Here is a 19,258-nt window from a genome sequence, read left to right as displayed (position 1 = left end):
GGTGGCTCCCCAGGTGAGTTGAACATGGGGAGCTCCAGCAAGACTAATCAAGAGGCCACTGGGGCATCCCGGGGTTTGAACTTCCCCTTGTGACCAGAGGAAGGAGAATCCTGTCTTCAGAATAAATGTTTTAGGTGTCCCTGAGTTGAAGATCTGTGCCAGATACGTTCGCTCAGGTTAATGATGCAGAACTGTGCCCCCCCCCCCCTTCCTAATGCATAGTGTAGATGGGCATACTGCCCTGATCCACCCCCCCCCCCCCATTTTCCGGCTGCCCATAGTTGGCATTTGCTTGCTTTGTAGCAGCTGGGGGTGCATGAGTTCTGGGTTGGTTGTGGGCGGTTGGAGCAAGGGGAATGGAGTGGGGGCATGGTGTGACAGAGCAGACGGAAAGCCACGGCCCAGTAAAAGGGAAGCTATGGTCCTCCAGTTGCCACCACTGATCTGGAATATGCATACTATGTAGTGCCCTGGTAGGGCTCTGCACCTGTTGAGGCTGCCCCTCCTGCCACCACCTTGTCATAGCCCTGCCGAAGGTTACAGGTGTGCGGTATCACAAGCAGTTAACTGCTCTACAGGAAGCTACCCCCATATTAAATACAAGTTGTGATGACAGGTTCTCTTTGAAAAATAGTTTACAGTTATGAAAGTTTTGAGGGAGTTGAAGTGAATACATCATTGTGCGTTGTGCGGCTATGAATTCTAGTCTGTCTCTAAGCTGACCAAATATTGAACCAATGACATGGATGATTTGATTCGTAGGTATGTGACCGTCCTTTTTTACCTGAACAATGTTACTGGGGGAGGAGAGACCACCTTTCCAGTGGCTGATAACCGGACCTATGAAGAGATGGTGAGTCACATGTTCATTGTTATGCCAGTAGCAAAAAAGAGGAGCATCTTGCTATCAAAGTGCACCTGTCATCTTCTCCCTCTGCCCTATACTAATCTGCCCATTCTTCTCTTTAAAAATTGCAAAAGCTGACAGAAATTTCCAATTAAAATGTCTGCTGGACCTGCTGCTTCATTGTAGCAATGCGTGGAGTCACATGACCAAATGCTTAGGCATCGTAGTTACGTGATCTCTGTAAAAGGAGAGGCTTAAGCTTCGTACACAAGATCGAACTTTCCAACAGGAAAAGTTGGATGACAGGCTGTTGGCGGACAATCCGACCGTTTGAACGCTCCATCGGACAATTGTTGTCAGACTTTTCGTTAGCTAGCAGGTTTTCAAATTTTCCGCCAACAAATGTCTGTTGTTGGATTTTCCGATCGCGTGTACACAAGTCCGTCGGACAAAAGTCCAGAGTACAAACACGCATGCTCAGAAGCTGAAGCAGTCGGTCTTGTAAACTCGCGTTCGTAATGGAGAATTAACATTCGTGACGTGGCAAATTATGAAATCTCGAAATGCAGCGCACAATTCTCTTCTTCTTTAATGGGATAATAATGAAGCTGCTTTGCTGGTGATGCTGATGGAGTTATTCCAAACTAATTTTCAAAGGCTTTTTTTTTCCTAGTGATATCAAGAATAATATTATTATGCTTTTTTTTTATTATTTGTGCAAGTTACCACAACACCATTATCCCGGAGTTTATAAGATCAAAGATACAACTATGTTGGTGCCCCTTGTCAATTTTACATTGTATTTTTTAACATGTAGCTGCCGACTCCCCAACTGTCATTTGAAGTAAAACACACAGCCAAGTATTATTCTACACAATTTTTTTATTGTTCATTAAAAAAAGAAAAAAAACATTAGACATGCTATCTGCCTTCTGCCTCCTGCTATCTTTAACCAAAAAGTGCGTTCTATGCATCCAAAAATATAGAAAATTTACCAAATCAAAAATTATTATTCAACCAAAAAAATTATGTCAAAGCAATAACTCCGAGGCCAATAATAAATAACACGTTATCTCCTCCAATTCTGCAACATGTCTGGTTGAGGAATGGCCATTCAGAAACGAACTGAAAAGTACGAAATGAAAAATTCAAAAAGAAAAGCGCAAATCAATACACAGAAAACTTCTACTAAAATTAGCAGAAGGAACCCAAAGGGTGGCGCTAAAGAGCTGAAAAACCACGTAGTACATCTAGTACGTCACTACGTTCATAATTGTTGGCCAACATTTGTGTGGCCGTGTGTATGCAAGACAAGTTTGAGCCAATACCCTTCGGACAAAATTCCATGGTTTTGTTGGCCAACAATCCGATCGTGTGTATGAGGCATTAGCCCTTGAACACACGGTCGGAGATTCCGTCGGAATGTGTCCTATCGGACCGTTTTGTCGGATATTCCGACTGTGTGTGGTCTGCATCGGGCTGTCGGATATTCCGACGGACCAACTTTTCCAACTTGCTGGTAAAATTTTCTGACAAAATGCTCCTATCGGACATACTCCGATCATGTGTAGCCTACTCGGACGGACAAAGTGCCACGCATGCTCAGATCAAATTCCTAGGCCAAAGCTATTGGCTACTAGCCTGAACGTAGACCCGTCGTAACGAAATAACGTCATCACATTATGTACAATCGGATTTTCCGACAACTTAGTCCGACCGTGTGTATGCAACATCACTTCCGGACCTCTTCCGGAATTAATCCGTCGGAATTACTCCGACGGATTTGGTTGTCGGAATCTCTGACCGTGTGTACAAGGGCTTAGAGTTCTTCAGCAGCCTAAATGCCTACATATCTGCTCACATTAACAGCCTTCGTTGGGATCCTGGAGAAAAGTTTAGGAAGTTCTGGTTTGATTTGCTGTTCCAAATTTTGTAACTATATTGGCTTCACTATACCAATTTTGTTTTTGTTCTTTATTTTTAATAAGGGATCAGTCCACCTGAAACAGATGCTTTAACCACTTGCCGCCCGCCCTATAGGCAATTGACGGCGGCAAAGTGGTTTCATAATCCTGACCGGACGTCATATGACGTGATTAGGATTATGAGCCGCTGCACGCTCCCGGGGGCGCGCATCGCGGCTATCGTTGTTGCGGGGTGTCAGTCTGACACCTGGCAACTACGATCTCGGTAAAGAGTCTCCGACGGAGACTCTTTACCATGTGATCAGCCGTGTCCAATCACGGCTGATCACAGTGTAAATGGGAAGAGCCGGTGATCGGCTTTCCCTCACTCGCGTCTGTCAGACGCGAGTAGAGGAGAGCCGATCGGCTGCTCCTCTGACAGGGGGGGTCTGTGCTGATCGATTATCAGCACAGCCCCCCCAGGATGCCCACACTGGACCACCAGGGACGCCACCAGACCACCAGGGAAAAGGTAATAAAGGTCATAATCCTCCCTAGACCACCAGGGATGCCAGTCAGCACAATGGGTGCCAATCAGTGCCCATAATGGATGCCAATCAGTGCCCACAATGGGCATCACTGATTGGCATGCATTATTGTTTGGCACTGATTGGCATCCATTACTATAGTATAACACCGATGCCGCCTATGAGTGCCCACCTGTGCCGCCTATCCGTGCCCACCTGTGCCGCCTATCCGTGCCCACCTGTGCTGCCTATCCGTGCCCACCTGTGCCGCCTATCCGTGCCCACCTGTGCCGCCTATCCATGCCCACCTGTGCCGCCTATCCGTGCCCATCAGTGCCGCCCATCCGTGCCAGCTATCAGTGCCAATTTGTGCCACCTATCAGTGTCCGTCCGTGTCGCCCATCCGTGTCGCCCATTCGTGTCGCCCATCAGTGCCGCCTATCAGTGCCACTTCATTGGTGCCACATTGGTGCCCATCAGTGCCGCCTTATCAGTGCCCATCAGTGTAGCCCCATCAGTGCCCATCAGTGAAGGAGAAAACGTACTTATTTACAAAGTTTTGAAACTGAAACAAAAAAAAACATTTTTTTTTTTCAAAATTTTCGGTATTTTTTTATTTGTAGCGCAAAAAATAAAAACCGTAGAGGTGATCAAATACCACCAAAAGAAAGCTCTATTTGTGGGAAAAAATGATAAAAATTTCATTTGGGTACAGTGTAGCATGACCGCGCAATTGTCATTCAAAGTGCGACAGCGCTGAAAGCTCAAAATTGGTCTGGGCAGGAAGGTGTTTAAGTGCCCGGTATTGAAGTGGTTAAAGAGAAGTGAGGGTTTAAAAAAAAAATAAAAAATTCTACTTGCTTATATACTGTAGCTGCAGCATCAATCCGCCGACTCCGCTCTAGAACTGAGTTATCAAAGACGGATGATCGCTCAGTTATAAGGTCTACTCTGAGCGGTGACTGTCAGTCACTGCTCTGTACTCGTCCTCTCCAGTATTCACTGAAGTGCCGGGCTGTGGAGGGGGCAGAATGGCTGGCTCAGGCTTTCAGCTGTCAGTCCAGGCATTTGGGCAAATCCCAACATTATTGTCAGGATCCCGGCAGAGCCTGGCCCGGCTTTTTGGCCCCAGCTGACAGCTGACTTTAGCCCATTGTCGGCTGAATCCGGGTCACAGGAGAGCAGAACTAAATGCACTCTTGTGACCCACAGGAGAAGTAGGGCTGGAGAATTAATTTACCCACCACCTCCTTATATCTCAGGAACACTAGTGGTGAGATATCTGCTCTACTGTTTCCCAGCTCTGCCCACCACTGCAGCCATGGCAAAGGGGTCTCCCTCTCCCTGTTGGATCCTTCACTTCCTTTATATTATTATGAAGGCAACTGGTATAGTGAGTTCCTAACTGTGGGTTCAGGTGGCCCTTAGATAGAAACAATCTCCTCCATTCCCATCCTAGTTACTCTCACTCTGGTCTCTGTGCTGGGTGCAGGTGAATCAGGGAGCCTCCGCGCTCCAAAACATGAACAAATAGAAAAAATATCTATTTACTCCAAAAGCATCACATGGATCTTGATTAATGGAAGCAAACAATCCCTATTGTCCTGGGGACCTCCCAAGAGTGGGGGATCCAAGGCGGGAACTTCATGGTGATAGCATGCTTCAATAAATCGGGATCCGTATGCTGTTGGAGTGCGGAGAGTTTCTTTCCGTTAGGGTGGCCCTTGTCCAGGGGCGGATCCAGGGGGGGGGGGCAACGGGACAATTGCCCCCCCCCCCCCGAGATAGTAGCACTGTCTGCACTGATATTACATGTCTCCCATTCTCTGTCGCTGCCTCTGCCGAGTCTCTCTCACATCAGACGATCAGCGGTGCAGAGAGAGAGACTCGACTAATACCAGGAGCAGGAGGAACAGGTGGGTGGAGCCTCTTCCCTGCACTCGTTGCTAACGCCTAGGCCGCCTGGCGTCTAGCAACGAGTGACGTCAGTGAGTCACGTCGGACTCCAGTCTCACTCTGAGCCGACGCGACTCACTGTAACAGCGGCCAGGGAGAGAACAGTCGCACTCGCAGTTACACTGAGACTTGAGTCTCAGATGAGTGACGTCAGTGAGTCACGTCGGACTCAAGTCTCAGAGCCGATGTGACAGGAGCTGAAGCCTCAAATAGGGGAACAGTTGTTGCTGCAGTTTACAGTTTAGACAGACTGTTAAAATGTCCAGCGTCCACTGTAAGTGGCTGAGCGCCAGTATTCTTCCTTCTCCGCCCCCAACTTGTGGCAAGTGACAATCTGCAAAGTGTGGCAGGTGACGTGGCAAGTGACAATTCACAACATGTGGCAGATGACGTGGCAGGTGGACAATCCGCAACGTGTGGCAGGTGACGTGGCAAGGGACAATCCGCAACGCGTGGCAGGTGACGTGGCAAGTGACAATTCACAACATGTGGCAGGTGGACAATCCGCAACATGTAGCAGGTGACGTGGCAGGTGGACAATCCGCAACGTGTGGCAGGTGACGTGGCAGGTGGACAATCCGCAACGTGTGGCAGGTGACGTGGCAAGGGACAATCCGCAATGTTTGGCAGGTGACGTGGCAAGTGGACAATCCACAACACGTGGCAGGTGACGTGGCAAAAGACAATTTGCAACATGTGGCAAGTGACAATCTGCAACGTGTGACACGTGACGTGGCAGGTGGACAATCCGCAACGTGTGGCAGATGACATGGCAAGTGACACGCTCAGGGCTCCCACTGATTCTGCATTAAGGTGAGTTGAACCATTTCATTTTATATTGCAGTGTAATAATATAAATAATGCTCTTCAATCATCCTGACACCATAACAACTATGGTGCCATGATGATTGAAGCGCCAACACCAGCCATTTCCCTCATAAATTGCCCGCAAAAAAACAAACTTATTTTCTGGCAGTGCCCCTCCCGAGACTAGACTCTGGATCCGCCCCTGCCCTTGTCACTGTTCAACATTCAACACAACAGAATCTTTTCAGATTTACTTTTTGGGCAGAATGAGCCTTGAAAATGGCTGCTGTAATTAATTGTATGGGTCTATTTTGTTTCAGTCTTTAATCCAGAATGACATTGATCTGAGAGATACAAGGAAACATTGTGACAAGGGGAACCTGAGAATTAAACCCCGGCAAGGAACAGCTGTCTTCTGGTACAATTATCTGTCGGATGGCAAAGGTAACCCATTGTGATATTACACCCAACAGTTTCTCAAGCACATGATGTCATTTGCAGCTTGCTGATCTAAAAGTGGATGTAAACCCTTACATACAGTATCTCACAAAAGTGAGTACACCCCTCACATTTTTGTAAATATTTTATTCTATCTTTTCATGTGTCAACACTGAAGAAATGACACTTTGCTACAATGTAAAGTAGTGAGTGTACAGCTTGTATAACAGTGTACATTTGCTGTCCCCTCAAAGTAATTCAACACACAGCCATTAATGTCTAAACCGCTGGCAACAAAAGTGAGTACACCCCTAAGTAAAAATATCCAAATTGGGCCCAATTAGCCGTTTTCCCTCCCCATGTCATGTAACTCGTTAGTGTTACAAGGTCTCAGGTGTGAATGGGAAGCAGGTGTGTTAAATTTGGTGTTATCTCTCACGCTCTCATATTGGTCATGGGAAGTTCAACATGGCACCTCATGGCAAAGAATTCTCTGAGGATCTGATAAAAAGAATTGTTGCTCTACATAAAGCTGGCCTAGGCTATAATAAGATTGCCAAGACCCTGAAACTGAGCTGCAGCACGTGGCCAAAACCATGCAGCAGTTTAACAGGACAGGTTCCACTCAGAACAGGCCTCGCCATGGTCGACCAAAGAAGTTGTGTGCACATGCTCAGCATCATATCCAGATTTTGTCTTTGGGAAACAGACGTATGAGTGCTGCCAGCATTGCTGCAGAGGTTGAAGGGGTGGGGTGGGGAGGTCAGCCTGTCAGTGTTCAGACCATATTCCGCACACTGCTTCAAATTGGTCTCCATGGCTGTCATCCCAGAAGGAAGCCTCTTCTAAAGATGATGTACAAGAAAGCCCGCAAACAGTTTGCTGAAGACAAGCAGACTAAGGACATGGATTACTGGAACCATGTCCTGTGGTCTGGTGAGACCAAGATACATTTATTTGGTTCAGATGGTATCAAGTGTGTGTGGCAGCAAACAGGTGAGGAGTACAAAGACAAGTGTGTCTTGCCTACAGTCCAACATGGTGGTGGGAGTGTCATGGTCTGGGGGTGCATGAGTGCTGCTGGCACTGGGGAGCTACAGATCATTGAGGGGACCATGAATGCCAACATGTACTGTGACATACTGAAGCAGAGCATGATCCCTTCCCTTTGGAGACTGGGCCGCAGGGCAGTATTCCAACATAACGACCCCAAACACACCTCCAAGACGACCACTGCCTTGCTAAAGAAGCTGAGGGTAAAGGTGATGGACTGGCCAAGCATGTCTCCAGACCTAAACCCTATTGAGCATCTGTGGGGCATCCTCAAACGGAAGGTGGAGGAGCGCAAGGTCTCTAACATCCACCAGCTCCGTGATGTCATCATGGGGGAGCAGAAGTGGCAACCTGTGAAGCTCTGGTGAATTCCATGCCCAAGAGGGTTAAGGCAGTGCTGGAAAATAATGGCGGCCACAAAAAATATTGACACTTTGGTCCCAATTTAGACATTTTCACTTAGGGGTGTACTCACTTTTGTTGCCAGCGGTTTAGACATTAATGGCTATGTGTTGAGTTATTTTGAGGGCACATAAGGTGGAGGAGTGTAAGGTCTCTAACAATCAGCAGCTCTATAATAAAAAATGTACAAAAATGTGAGGGGTGTACTCATTTATGTGAGATGCTGTATACCCAGTAAAATTACTGGCCTCAGGCAATACACAGAGATTAAACAAATCATTCTTCATACGTTGTACCTGTTTATTTGCAGTCTTCTCTTCTCTACATCAGTTCAAATTCAAGAATTTATACAGCTTATCTGAGCTGTCAGAAAAAAGGGGGCAGAGAGTTGAAGTTACACTCTGCATAGAGAAGAGCCCTGAGAGCTGATTGGAGGGAAGGGACACTCCTGACATTTTTTAAAAAATTCATTATTTTAGTCACTCTTTCTCCCTATTTTATCATAGCCAACTGATTTAAACTAGACAATACAGCTACTATTAATCATCCCTGTCCTTCTGTATGTAAGGTGTTCTGTCAATCAAAATGTTGTAGTGGAGGGGAGGGATACAGGCTTAGCTTGAAGATTGTGGGCCATGAAAAGTTGACCTTAGGCCCCCTCCCCTCTACCTCCTGCCGCTTCAACCATGCGCCAAGATACACCGCAACACACAAGGTGGGGGTAGGCAGGCCACACTATGAGCTGCTGGGCTTGTATGTAAGAGAGGAAACTCAGAGGGCCTGGCCTGGGCCCCTGCTGGGGTGGGCGGGCCCTCTGACTTCAAGATTCACATACGAGCCCACTGCTTGCATCCGGTAGCGTGGCCCGTCTGTTCCCACCTTTTGTGCACATGCAGGGTTGCGCAGGGAGGGAGGGGCTGTATTGGGCTGGACGGGGTGGCTAAGCAAAAAAGTCTGCCGTTGGGGGAAAGGTCTTACCCCTACATACCATACCCTACTTACCCCTGTGTAGGTGAAGCCGGAAACTCAGAGGGCCTGGGTGGGCCCCTAGCCGGCTGCCTCAGGCCCTCTGAGGATACTGAATTACCTACGCAGGGTGCACATTTTCTCAGTGACACAGTATAAAACCTAATGTGACAGGGAGGCCGCAAGGGCGCCATTGGGACCCCTGTGACCCCCTCAAGCTCCACCCATGCAGACAAGGTGTTCATTCCTTATTGTTGTTATCTTTTCTGTGATTGGGTGGGAAAAAAAGTTAAAGGTGTTACTTTTCAATATTTAGTGAATTTAACAAATTAACCATTAAAACAGCTTTCCATTTTATTGTTAGAATGGAGTTCTGCGACGCTATTCACAGTTTGTCTTTTCTGTCAGGTTGGGTGGGAGATGTGGATGAGTATGCTCTACACGGGGGCTGCCTGGTGACAGAAGGCACCAAATGGATCGCCAACAACTGGATCAATGTGGACCCCAACAAGTCCCGCCAGCTCTGGTTCCAGCAGGAGATGGCTCGTTATGCCAAAGATGATAATGAGATACAGAAGGAGTGGGCCGTGGACAAGTCTTACAGGGACATGCACGTTGACCTATGACCTGGAGATCAGCCCAGCTAGGGTTAGATGAAGGTGTAGAGTGCCACCATCACTTACCCGGTCATTTCAGTGTCCTCCGCTTCTTGTTCCTCTTTCAGGTTTGTGAGGATTGGATAACGCAAACAGCATGTACGCACCAAAGTGGGAAGAGCCATCCCTCGCTGCAGGGGTGCAGGGAACGTACCACCGTTGGCTCCGGTGGTATGAGAGAGGTTGACTGAGCTCTAAGGATTACGTAAGACAATGGACACTTTCTCGTGTCCCTTTTAATTGCATCATGGAAAAGTTACATGGAAAGAGATTCCCAGAGCTGGCCAATCAGTGCTTAGTGGGGTTTTTTAGCATGAGACAGAGACACATATTTATTTATTTATTTTATCTACATCATGGTACAAAGAGAACAAAGTCTATTTATTAAAGATTACATCAGGGCATTCATATGCATTCAAATGAAGGTAGATGTACAGACTCAAAGGGTCAGTCCATCCTAAACTGATATTTCAGCATTTGAGAGATGCTGGTGGGTTTAATTACCTACCAGCTTCTTGTGTCTTTTTGGAGTGGGCACATATCTGTGCTTGAGTTCCCAGCACCACCCATCCACTGCAGCAGCTGCAGGAAGGTCATAACTAAACCCTCTTGTCCTTTACAGCCAAAGGAGCTGCCATCTTGGCCTCTGTTTGATCTGCAAGTACCACGGTGCTGCACATGTGGTCAGTTATGATGCCAGCCATTTGATGGTTTGGTGGGTTTGGATGAGAACACAAGCAAATGTGACAGTTATCAATCATGGCATGTTGGGATTGTAACTGTGTTGGGAAACAGTTAAGGCTCCGTTCACATCTAGGCGTTGCTATTTTACAGGTATTTTTTCTGTCGTTTTTTTTCGTGGCAGAGTTTTTCAGTCAGTGTTTTTGTACAGGTGTTTCCAAGGCTAAAAGGTCACCAATGTAAAAGCAGTAAAACGCCTGCAATCTGCCAAAAAAGAAGCTCGTGTAAGGGCGTTTTGCTCAGATGTGAACAGGAGATTTGTCTTGTTGGGCATTTTTAGAGCTGAGGCTTATGTCACGTACACATTATTGGAAATTCGGCCAGCAAAAGACCGATGTGAGCTTTTCGTCGGAAAATACGACCGTGTGTATGCTCCATTGCAAAAGTTTGAGAGCATGTTCTCAATTTTTCCGACGGAAAAAGTTTTGATCTTCTGTAGCAATTCCGACGCGCAAAATTCCTATGCATGCTCGGAATCAATTTGACGCATGCTTGGAAGCATTAAACGTAATTTTCTCGGCTTGTCGTAGTGTTGTACGTCACCGCGTTCAAGACTGTTGGAGTTTGGTGTGAGTGTGTGTAGACAACACAAGATTGAGCAGAATTCCATTGGAAAAAACATCCAAGGCTTTTCCGACGAGAATTCCAATCGCGTGTACGTGTGATCGTGTGCATTAGAGCAGAAAAACGCCTAGGTATGAACAAAGCCTAAAGTGGAACTAAACCCTCCTATCTTTATTAGCCAAGGAAGATGCCATCCAAGCCTCTGTTTGATCTGCAAGTGCCATGATTGCGATCAGTTATGACGCCAGCCATTTGATGCATTGGCAGTTTGGTTGACAGCGCAAGCAAATGTGACGGTTAGTATTCCTAGCGTGCCATGAATGTAGTAACTTTTTTTAAACTGTTAAATCGATGGGTTTAGTTCCATTTAAATCAATGGGTTTAGTTCCGCTTTAAATGGTGGGACTGCCAAAGTTATGGCAAAATTGCACTGGGGAGGCTTTTTTCTCTAAAGCCCCTACAGATGGCTGGGTGATTCAACATGTCATTACCCACCAAGAAAACCATAAAAATTTCAGTTTTGGGTGAACTGACTATTTAAAGAGTATCGGTCACAAAGCAGGCAGCCATTTTGTGGGTGAGACCAGCTTTTAAAGGATGAGTCCTGTTAGCAAGGAATTGGTGGCATCGCCTTGGCGTGTGATGTGAACTGCTGTGGTGATGTCACTAGGATCAGTATTAGTTCAGTCCACAAGATGGCTGCCTGCGCAGTTTATGAGTTACAGGTGCACTTTATTATTGCTATGGTGTTGCATATCAGAAAAAGGCATGTTCAGGACACCGTATAAGCTGAAGTATCAAAAATCACATAGCTTTATTTATTTAAAGAGTTTTATGTGCTACATATTTCACTAAAGTTTATTGTCTTTGTGCAAGTGCAATATTACTACAAGAGTTCAAGTGTCATTCTCAAGCAGAGGCGAGCAGATGACTAGAGCGCGGACATAGACTTTAGCATCAAGGGGTGTAAGATATTAGCAAGTCCCTCCTAAGAAACGATTAGGTAGAGCTCTGCTATAATGTTGTAGCAACCACAAAACCTTGTACAGTTAGGAAACACACTGGTCCTGCAAAGCCCATAAATGCCCTCCCCCAACACATAGAACCCTGGTTGGGTATTGCTCATTACTTCCATAACCAGAAATGGATTATGGAAGAAGGTAGCAACTTTGGCTTCCTCCTAATGCCTTCGATTGACATGGATAAGTATTGCAATAGGCATAGAGAAGCTACCCCATCTGCATTGTCTGTAATGGCATAGACCACCCCATTGGATACCAATTGCCTACCAGTGGATCCTCTTTTGTAAAGTAAAAAATTGTGCAATCGCCATGTTTAGTGAAGCAGCATTAAGGTAGTAGCTGGGCCCCCCAGACATTTACCAGGCCCTAGGATCCTGCCCAAGTTGCCTTGTGGAGGATCTGGCCATGGCTTAGCAGCTTATAGTTGCAGTGGACAGTGACATTCATATTGTTTGCTGCCCCATAGGAGCTATTAACCTAATGTCCATACCACATCCCTATGGACAAAAATCTTCTTGGGCCATCTTCATCAGAAGCTGAATGCCCTAACTTAAAGGGGTTGTAAAGGTAAATGTTTTTTTACCTTAATGCATTCTATGCATTAAGGTGAAAAAAACATCTGACACTGCCGGCGCCCCCAGTCCCCCCGTTTTACTTACCTGACCCCGCGAAAATCCCGCGCTCGCCCCAGCCGTCCTCTTCGCCACTCAGCCTGGCCGCTAATTGGCTGAAGTGGATGGATTGAAAGCAGCACAGCCATTGGCTCGCTGTGCTGTCAATCAAATCCAATGAAGCAACACGCCCGGGAGGGCGGGGCCGTATGATACAGCGAGCGGCTATAGCCGCCGGCTGTATCACGAGAACGCGCCCGCAGGTGCTTCTCACCATAACTATGAGTAAGCGCTGGTTTTAGCGTGAAACGTGTCAGCAATTTTGTTTTTCTTTTTTCCCTTTGCTGCTGTGTGATGTGAGGTTTTTTAGTTTGAAAAAAATAAAAGGCATTTAACTTTTCATTTGATCCGGAGTGCGGCTGTCCAGAGTTTGTTCATCCTTTAGGCTGGGTTCACACTGCTGCGGCAAGGAGACCCGGATGTGATTCGCACCGCACTGCAGTGCAAATCACATCCGATCTCTGTGCGATGCGAGTTCAGCCATACAGATAGTATGGCTGAATTCACATCGCACCCGCCCTAAACTCGCACAGGACCCTTTTTTTGGTCCGCAGCAGAATCACCCATGTGATCCGATTCCTGTCCGAGTTTGCAGATCGCACTGCGATATGCGAACTGATCTGGGGGTGTCATTAACGTTTCACTGACACTCCCAGCAGTTCGCATAGGGCAGTGTGAACTGCCGTCGGGAGGCATGCGATGCGGGAAAACACTGTGGATTCGCGGCGTTCCCACATCGCTGTAGTGTGAACCCAGCCTTATCTATTTGGTTTGTGCAATCAGCCTGCACCTGGGACCCCTATCTGCTTGGAGAACGAACAATCTCTTGGTGGACTGACTTGGAGTGGTGGTTTCCTATTTCGCTTCTCACCATGTGAGGGAGCTCGCATGAACGTGAGAAGTACCTGCGGGAGGAAGCCAAGACAGCCGCAGAGGGACCACAGAAGAGCAGGTTCGGGGCCACTCTGTGCAAAAACGAGCTGCACAGTGGAGGTAAGTATAACATGTTTGTTATTTAAAAAAATAAAACATTTTACTTTACAATCCCTTTAAGGTAAAATAGACTTTCACTTAAAGCGGGGTTCCACCCTAAAGTGGAACCTCTGCTGATCGGATCCCTCCCCCCCTCCGGTGTCACAATTGGCACCTTTCAGGGGGGAGGGGGGTGGAGATACCTGTCAAAGACAGGTATTTACACCCACTTCCGGGCATAGACTCCCGTGGGAGTCTACGCCATTTCCTGTCCTGCCGCGCTGTCTGCTGGGACACACACGGGTCTCAGAGACAGAGCGGACAATTCCTATTGCGCTGCGCGACTCGCGCATGCGCAGTAGGGAACCGGGAAGTGAAGCCGATTTGCTTCACTTCCTGATTCCCTCACCTAGAATGGTGGCGGCCGCAGCCGAGGGCCGAGCGATCGATCGGCCTCGGCTGCCGGCATCCCTGGACCCTGGGACAGGTGAGTGTCCATTTATTAAAAGTCAGCAGCTGTAGTATTTATAGCTGCTGGCTTTTAATATTTTTTTTTTTTGGTGGAATCCCTCTTTAAATAATTATTTATAGGTTTCCCCCAGCACTGGTCACAATAAACCAAAACCTTTGGTCACATGGTTTCTGCTGAAGTCTTAGCTCTTGTCCTTCCTGTTTGGCAGGGATCATGCGCCAAAATGTCTAAGCTTTTAGTTATGTCAGCAGCACTGCAGGTAGTCTGCAGCATCATCTTCTCCAAAAAAAAGTCAGCATTTTAACCCTTCTCTTACTCTTTATACTGAATGTCTATCCGCGTGTACAAGACCACTTTAAGGCCGCGTACACACGCGGGGACTGTTCACCCAACTTTGTTCGTCAAACAGTTTGAGCGGACAGTCCGCTAAAAATTAGCATGGACGGACTTGGCCACACACGACGAACGAACAGTCCGCTGAAACTTGCGCGATGACGTGAACGGCACGTACGACGGGACTAGAAATACGACGTCCTATACACTGCAATGCAACCTTCGCCGTGTAAATCCTTTCTGAGCATGCGCGGAACTTAGTTTGACGAACAAGCCTACACACGGGCGGACTGTCCGCTCAAACCAAGTTTCAGCGGACAGTTTTACGGAATTTCCGAAAAACTTTGTTCGTCAGACTGTCCGCTGAAACTGTCCGCTGAAGCCCACACACGAGCGGACTGTCCGCCGAAACACTGTTCAGCGGACAAAGTTGGGCGAACAGTCCCCGCGTGTGTACGCGGCCTTAGAGAACATATACCGATCGGTGTGCGCTAGCAAACTTTGATTGATAATGCTTTTGGTTACTCGATGATCATAGGAAGGCCAAGGATGCTATAAGGTCAGATCATATCAAAACATAAAACTCTGTAAATGAGTCTATCATATGTCCATTTCTTACTGCAGTCTCGTGACTATCTGTGTGTGTGACAGGTCCACTTTAGCTTTTTTATATCGTGCAATATATATCAGAACATTGCATTCACAGGCCGGCACAAATATATTTTACAAGCCTGGCTGCATAAATAGTAGACCCCTTACTAAGTCATCTCCCATATAGGAAAAATGTTAGGGGGCTCATAGAATCAATTTGAGGCAAATATACAGTAAATTGCGTAGACCTTGGTAACAGGGCAAGCTCATTAGATTGCGCTTCTTGATCTGCCCATACATGAAGGCATGTGGTGGTTCAGATGAGCAAATAATTCTCAGTCCCCTGAGAGTCAGTTATATTAGATGTGTTTTTTTTTATTATTGTTTGTTTTATTGTTTAAATTATTTTTTTATTGTTTTACTCAGCCCCCACCCTCACTCTGCCACAGGGGCGGACTAACAACTCATGGGGCCCCCTGGGCAAAAGGAGATTATGGGGCCCCCCAGGCAATCAGGGATTATGGGGCCACACACTATACACACACAGTATACAATCACACAGTATACACATGTACACACAGTATACACAGACATGTTTCTATTGGCTGAGCAGGTACTGGAGAGGTGGGGCAGCTATAATCTCAGGATTTTTAGACCTAAAGGATGTCGGTAAGGGACATTTCAGACACAGATGTAAAAAAAAAACACAGATTTTTACATACTGTCCTTGGTTTTACTGAGACTGGCGACCCAGATGGGGCCCCCTAGTGGCCCTGGGCCCTCGGGCAGTGCCCAAGTAACCAAATGGTCAGTCCGCCCCTGCTCTGCCACCAATAAAAGGCTGCCTGTAGACATGCCCTCTGTAAATGGTTGAGTGAAGAGGGGGTGGAGCTAGGACACCAGCAAAACTGCTGCAGATCTCCGAAGCGAGCGGGAAGTACAGTAGGAGCTGCAGTCTCCGGTAGGTAGCCTTATGCATATTAATATAAAGCTAAAGTAAAGAGCTACGTACAAATCCTAATCCTGTGAAATTATTGTCAATGGACTTAAAGATGGTGTAAATATTCAGTGTGGCAATGCTGTTCCAGCCGAATCCCCATCTTCAGCATTGCCCAGTTTTTCCCTGGAGAGAAGCTGAGCTCTGCTATGAGCCTACATAAAAAAACACATGCCCAGCATCCCTTTAGATGTGCCTGCGCCTTCCTGCTGGTTACCAGTTGTTGCAGACATTAGCTGGTATGGCTGCTGTACATACTGTTGTTTCACTGTCAGATTAATGTTAAATAAACATTGTTTACATATCTATGGCTTGTAACGTTTGTTACTTTTAAAATATCTTTTTGTCCATCGCTAATTAAAGATGGAAGTTTAATCTGCTCACGTTTGTATTCCTGGGCTTTTATCCCCCCCCCCCCCCCATCAACATGCTAATGAAATTTCCATTCTCTTAATATAGCTTATTTTAGAGCCAGTCACTGGCTAGACACTCCCTCCCCCCTGCCCCCCCCCCCCCCCCCACTAAATCTCTTTGGTCCCCAAAGATAGAAGAAACTTCTATGATTATTTATCACATTAGCTGTACAATCTGTCCCAGAAGCAGTACTCACACGACTGATCAGCAGATTGCACAGCTAAAATCTGCATCACTCACTGGCCAGCTGGAGAGACATGCATGTCTAAGCCCTTGTACACACGGTCGGAGAATCTGTCGGAATGAGTTTTATCGGACCGTGTCGTCAGATAATCCGACTGTGTGAGGTATGCATCAGACTGATTCCGTCCGAATCTCCGTCCGACCCAATTTTCCAACATGTTGGAAATATTTCCCGACCAACTGGGCCGGACGGACCTAATCCGATCATGTGTAGAGCATTTTCATCGGACCAAGTGCCACGCATGCTCAGATCAAATTCCTACATCAAAGCTATTGGCTACTAGCCTGAATGTAGTCCCATCGTAACGAAATTACGTCATCACGTTCTGAAAGATCGGATTTTTCGCCAACTTGGCCCGACCGTGTGTATGCAACAGTTTCGGACACAATCCGTCGGACTAAATCCGACGGGCAAAATCCGACGGATTTGGTTGGCAAAATCTCCGACCGTGTGTACAGGGGCTAAAGGAATGTTGGCGATGTTTTAAATACAGTAATGCTCAGGCTTTGTGGTTGATCACATGCTGAAACTAATCTTTGCCCACTTTGGATAATGAAGTGCAGAGGTCACATGACTATAAAATAAGGTATTTGAGGTTAGTGGAATTATGTGATTTATGGCCAGTAATTGATAGGGTCCTATTTAATGTTTATATGCAATAAGCAGTTCTAATGGGTTTATATTAGGACTACACTTTAAACACTTTACAACATGGCGGTTTGCTTTAAGAAACTTTATCGAACATGGCCCGGTGCATTGGTGACGGTTCCATGGTATATTCTGGTATGGCTGCTCATTTATGCTTTAAAGCGGAGGTCCACCCTAAAGTGGACCTTCCGCTCATCGGAACCCTCCCCCCCCTCCGGCGCCACAATTGGCACCTTTCAGGGGGGAGGGGGGTGCAGATACCTGTACAGTACAGGTATCTGCACCCACTTCCGGGATAGCTCTCTGCGGAAAGGGGCGTAGATTACGCCCCTTTCCGCAAGTGCCCGCCCCTTTCCGCAAGTGCCCCGCTGCCTGCTGGGAAACACACGGATCCCAGAGGCAGCGGGGACCGTCCTTATTGCGCAGCGCGACTCGCGCATGCGCAGAAGGGAACCGGGAAATGAAGCCGAAAGGCTCCATTTCCTGATTCCCATACCCAAGATGGCGGCGGCAGCACCCGACAAGACGATCTAGAGATCGGCTTCGGGTGCCGACATCGCGGGCGCGCTGGACAGGTAAGTGTCACTATTTTAAAAGTCAGCAGCTGCAGTATTTGTAGCTGCTGGCTTTTTAAAAAAAAAAAAAAACGCGGACTCCCGCTTTAAACAAAGATTCTCCCTCAAATAGAAATGAGAACCCTTTGTATAGTTCACACACACAACATCCAATCAAACTGATGCTTGTAAGTGCAATATTATGCAACTGTGATGCTTGAAGCCTGACCTCTGTGAATGAATTGCACCTGCTCACCGCCATTTCCTGTTTTACAGTTTACAACGTATCAGGTTGTTTGTGCTACAAAGTTCTGTTAAGAGATTGAATTGTTATTTATTTGCACCAATTTCACTTTATGTAGTCGCTTGTTTAGTACATACTGTTGTTTCACTGTCAGATTCATGTTAAATAAACATTGTTTACATGTCTATGGCTTGTAATGTTTGTTACTTTTTTAATATCTTTTTGTCCATCGCTAATTAAAGATGAAGTTTAATCTGCTCCTGTTTGTATTCCTGTATTCTTTCCCCCCTCATCAACATGCTAATGAAATTACCGTTTTCTTAACATAGCTTATTTTAGAGACAGTCACTGGCTAGACACCCCCCTCCCCCCCCCACTAAATTTCTTTGGTCCCCAAAGATAGAAGAAACTTCTGTGATGATTATTTATCACATAGAGTCAACAGAATAATGAAACAGCTACCAACTAGAATTAGTCAAACACAAAGATACAAATAATCCTTGTATTCTCTTATATCCAACATCACTGGGTCTCTGTGCATCGCTATGCAATACAGGTAGATCATGGCTGGTGGGAAGGGACAGCAATGTGCTGTACATATAGGGTTGCCACCTTTTCTTCAAGTCAAACCTGAACACTTTAGCGGAGCACGCCAATTTTTTTTATAGTATAAACTATACATATATTTTGCCATTAAATAACATTTCTAATCATATGAAGTTAATAACCTCCCTTTACATCAGAGTCTACAGAGTTCCCCTTTTACATCTGAACACGCAGAGTTTCACTGTAAGGGGGGTCTCTGCAGACTCTGATGTAAGGGAGAACTCTGGGGCCTCTAACATAAGCAATTCTCTGAGAACCCTGATTTAAGGGGGAACACTGAGAACTCTGATGTATGGAGAGGACTCTACTGTAAGGGGGAACACTGTGGCTTCTGGTGTAAAGGGGAACTGTGATATAAGGGGTGCTCTGAGAACCCTGATTTACCTTAGTGTACTCACTCAGAGGCAGGAGAGAGAAGGGGGAGACTTCAGTGACAGACAGGGACGGATGGTGAGCTCACTCACCCCTTGGCAGTCAGCACCTCTCATCCAGATGTATCCGATGCTGCTGAATTGAAATTTCCAGCCCCAACTTTCCTTTTCTGAGGCACATCACCGGGGATTGGAGTGTGGGCAGACACAGAGGGGTAGGGGTGGGAGGATGAGGTGCTGATTGAGCCCTCTCTCCTC

General features: G+C 46.6%; 1 protein-coding gene across 1 annotated transcript in view; it reads left to right on the top strand.

Moving 5' to 3' along the window:
* P4HTM (prolyl 4-hydroxylase, transmembrane) overlaps nt 1-18,280 on the top strand; it is a 95,460-nt gene extending 77,180 nt beyond the window's left edge. Inside the window, exons 7-9 of the mRNA XM_077451683.1 lie at nt 763-853; nt 6,362-6,485; nt 9,309-18,280. Coding sequence (XP_077307809.1) covers nt 763-853; nt 6,362-6,485; nt 9,309-9,526 — 433 coding nt within the window. The 3' untranslated portion in view covers nt 9,527-18,280. The remainder of the gene's footprint in view (nt 1-762; nt 854-6,361; nt 6,486-9,308) is intronic.
* The last annotated feature ends 978 nt before the right edge of the window (nt 18,281-19,258 follow it).

This window comes from Lithobates pipiens, unplaced genomic scaffold (genome assembly GCF_037356315.1).
Source record: "Lithobates pipiens isolate NorthernLeopardFrog02 unplaced genomic scaffold, aLitPip1_a1.2 Scaffold_23, whole genome shotgun sequence".
NCBI classification, from domain to species: Eukaryota; Metazoa; Chordata; class Amphibia; order Anura; family Ranidae; genus Lithobates; species Lithobates pipiens.
Note: the sequence above shows the minus strand (reverse complement) of the source record. Positions and strands in the feature narration are given on the sequence as shown.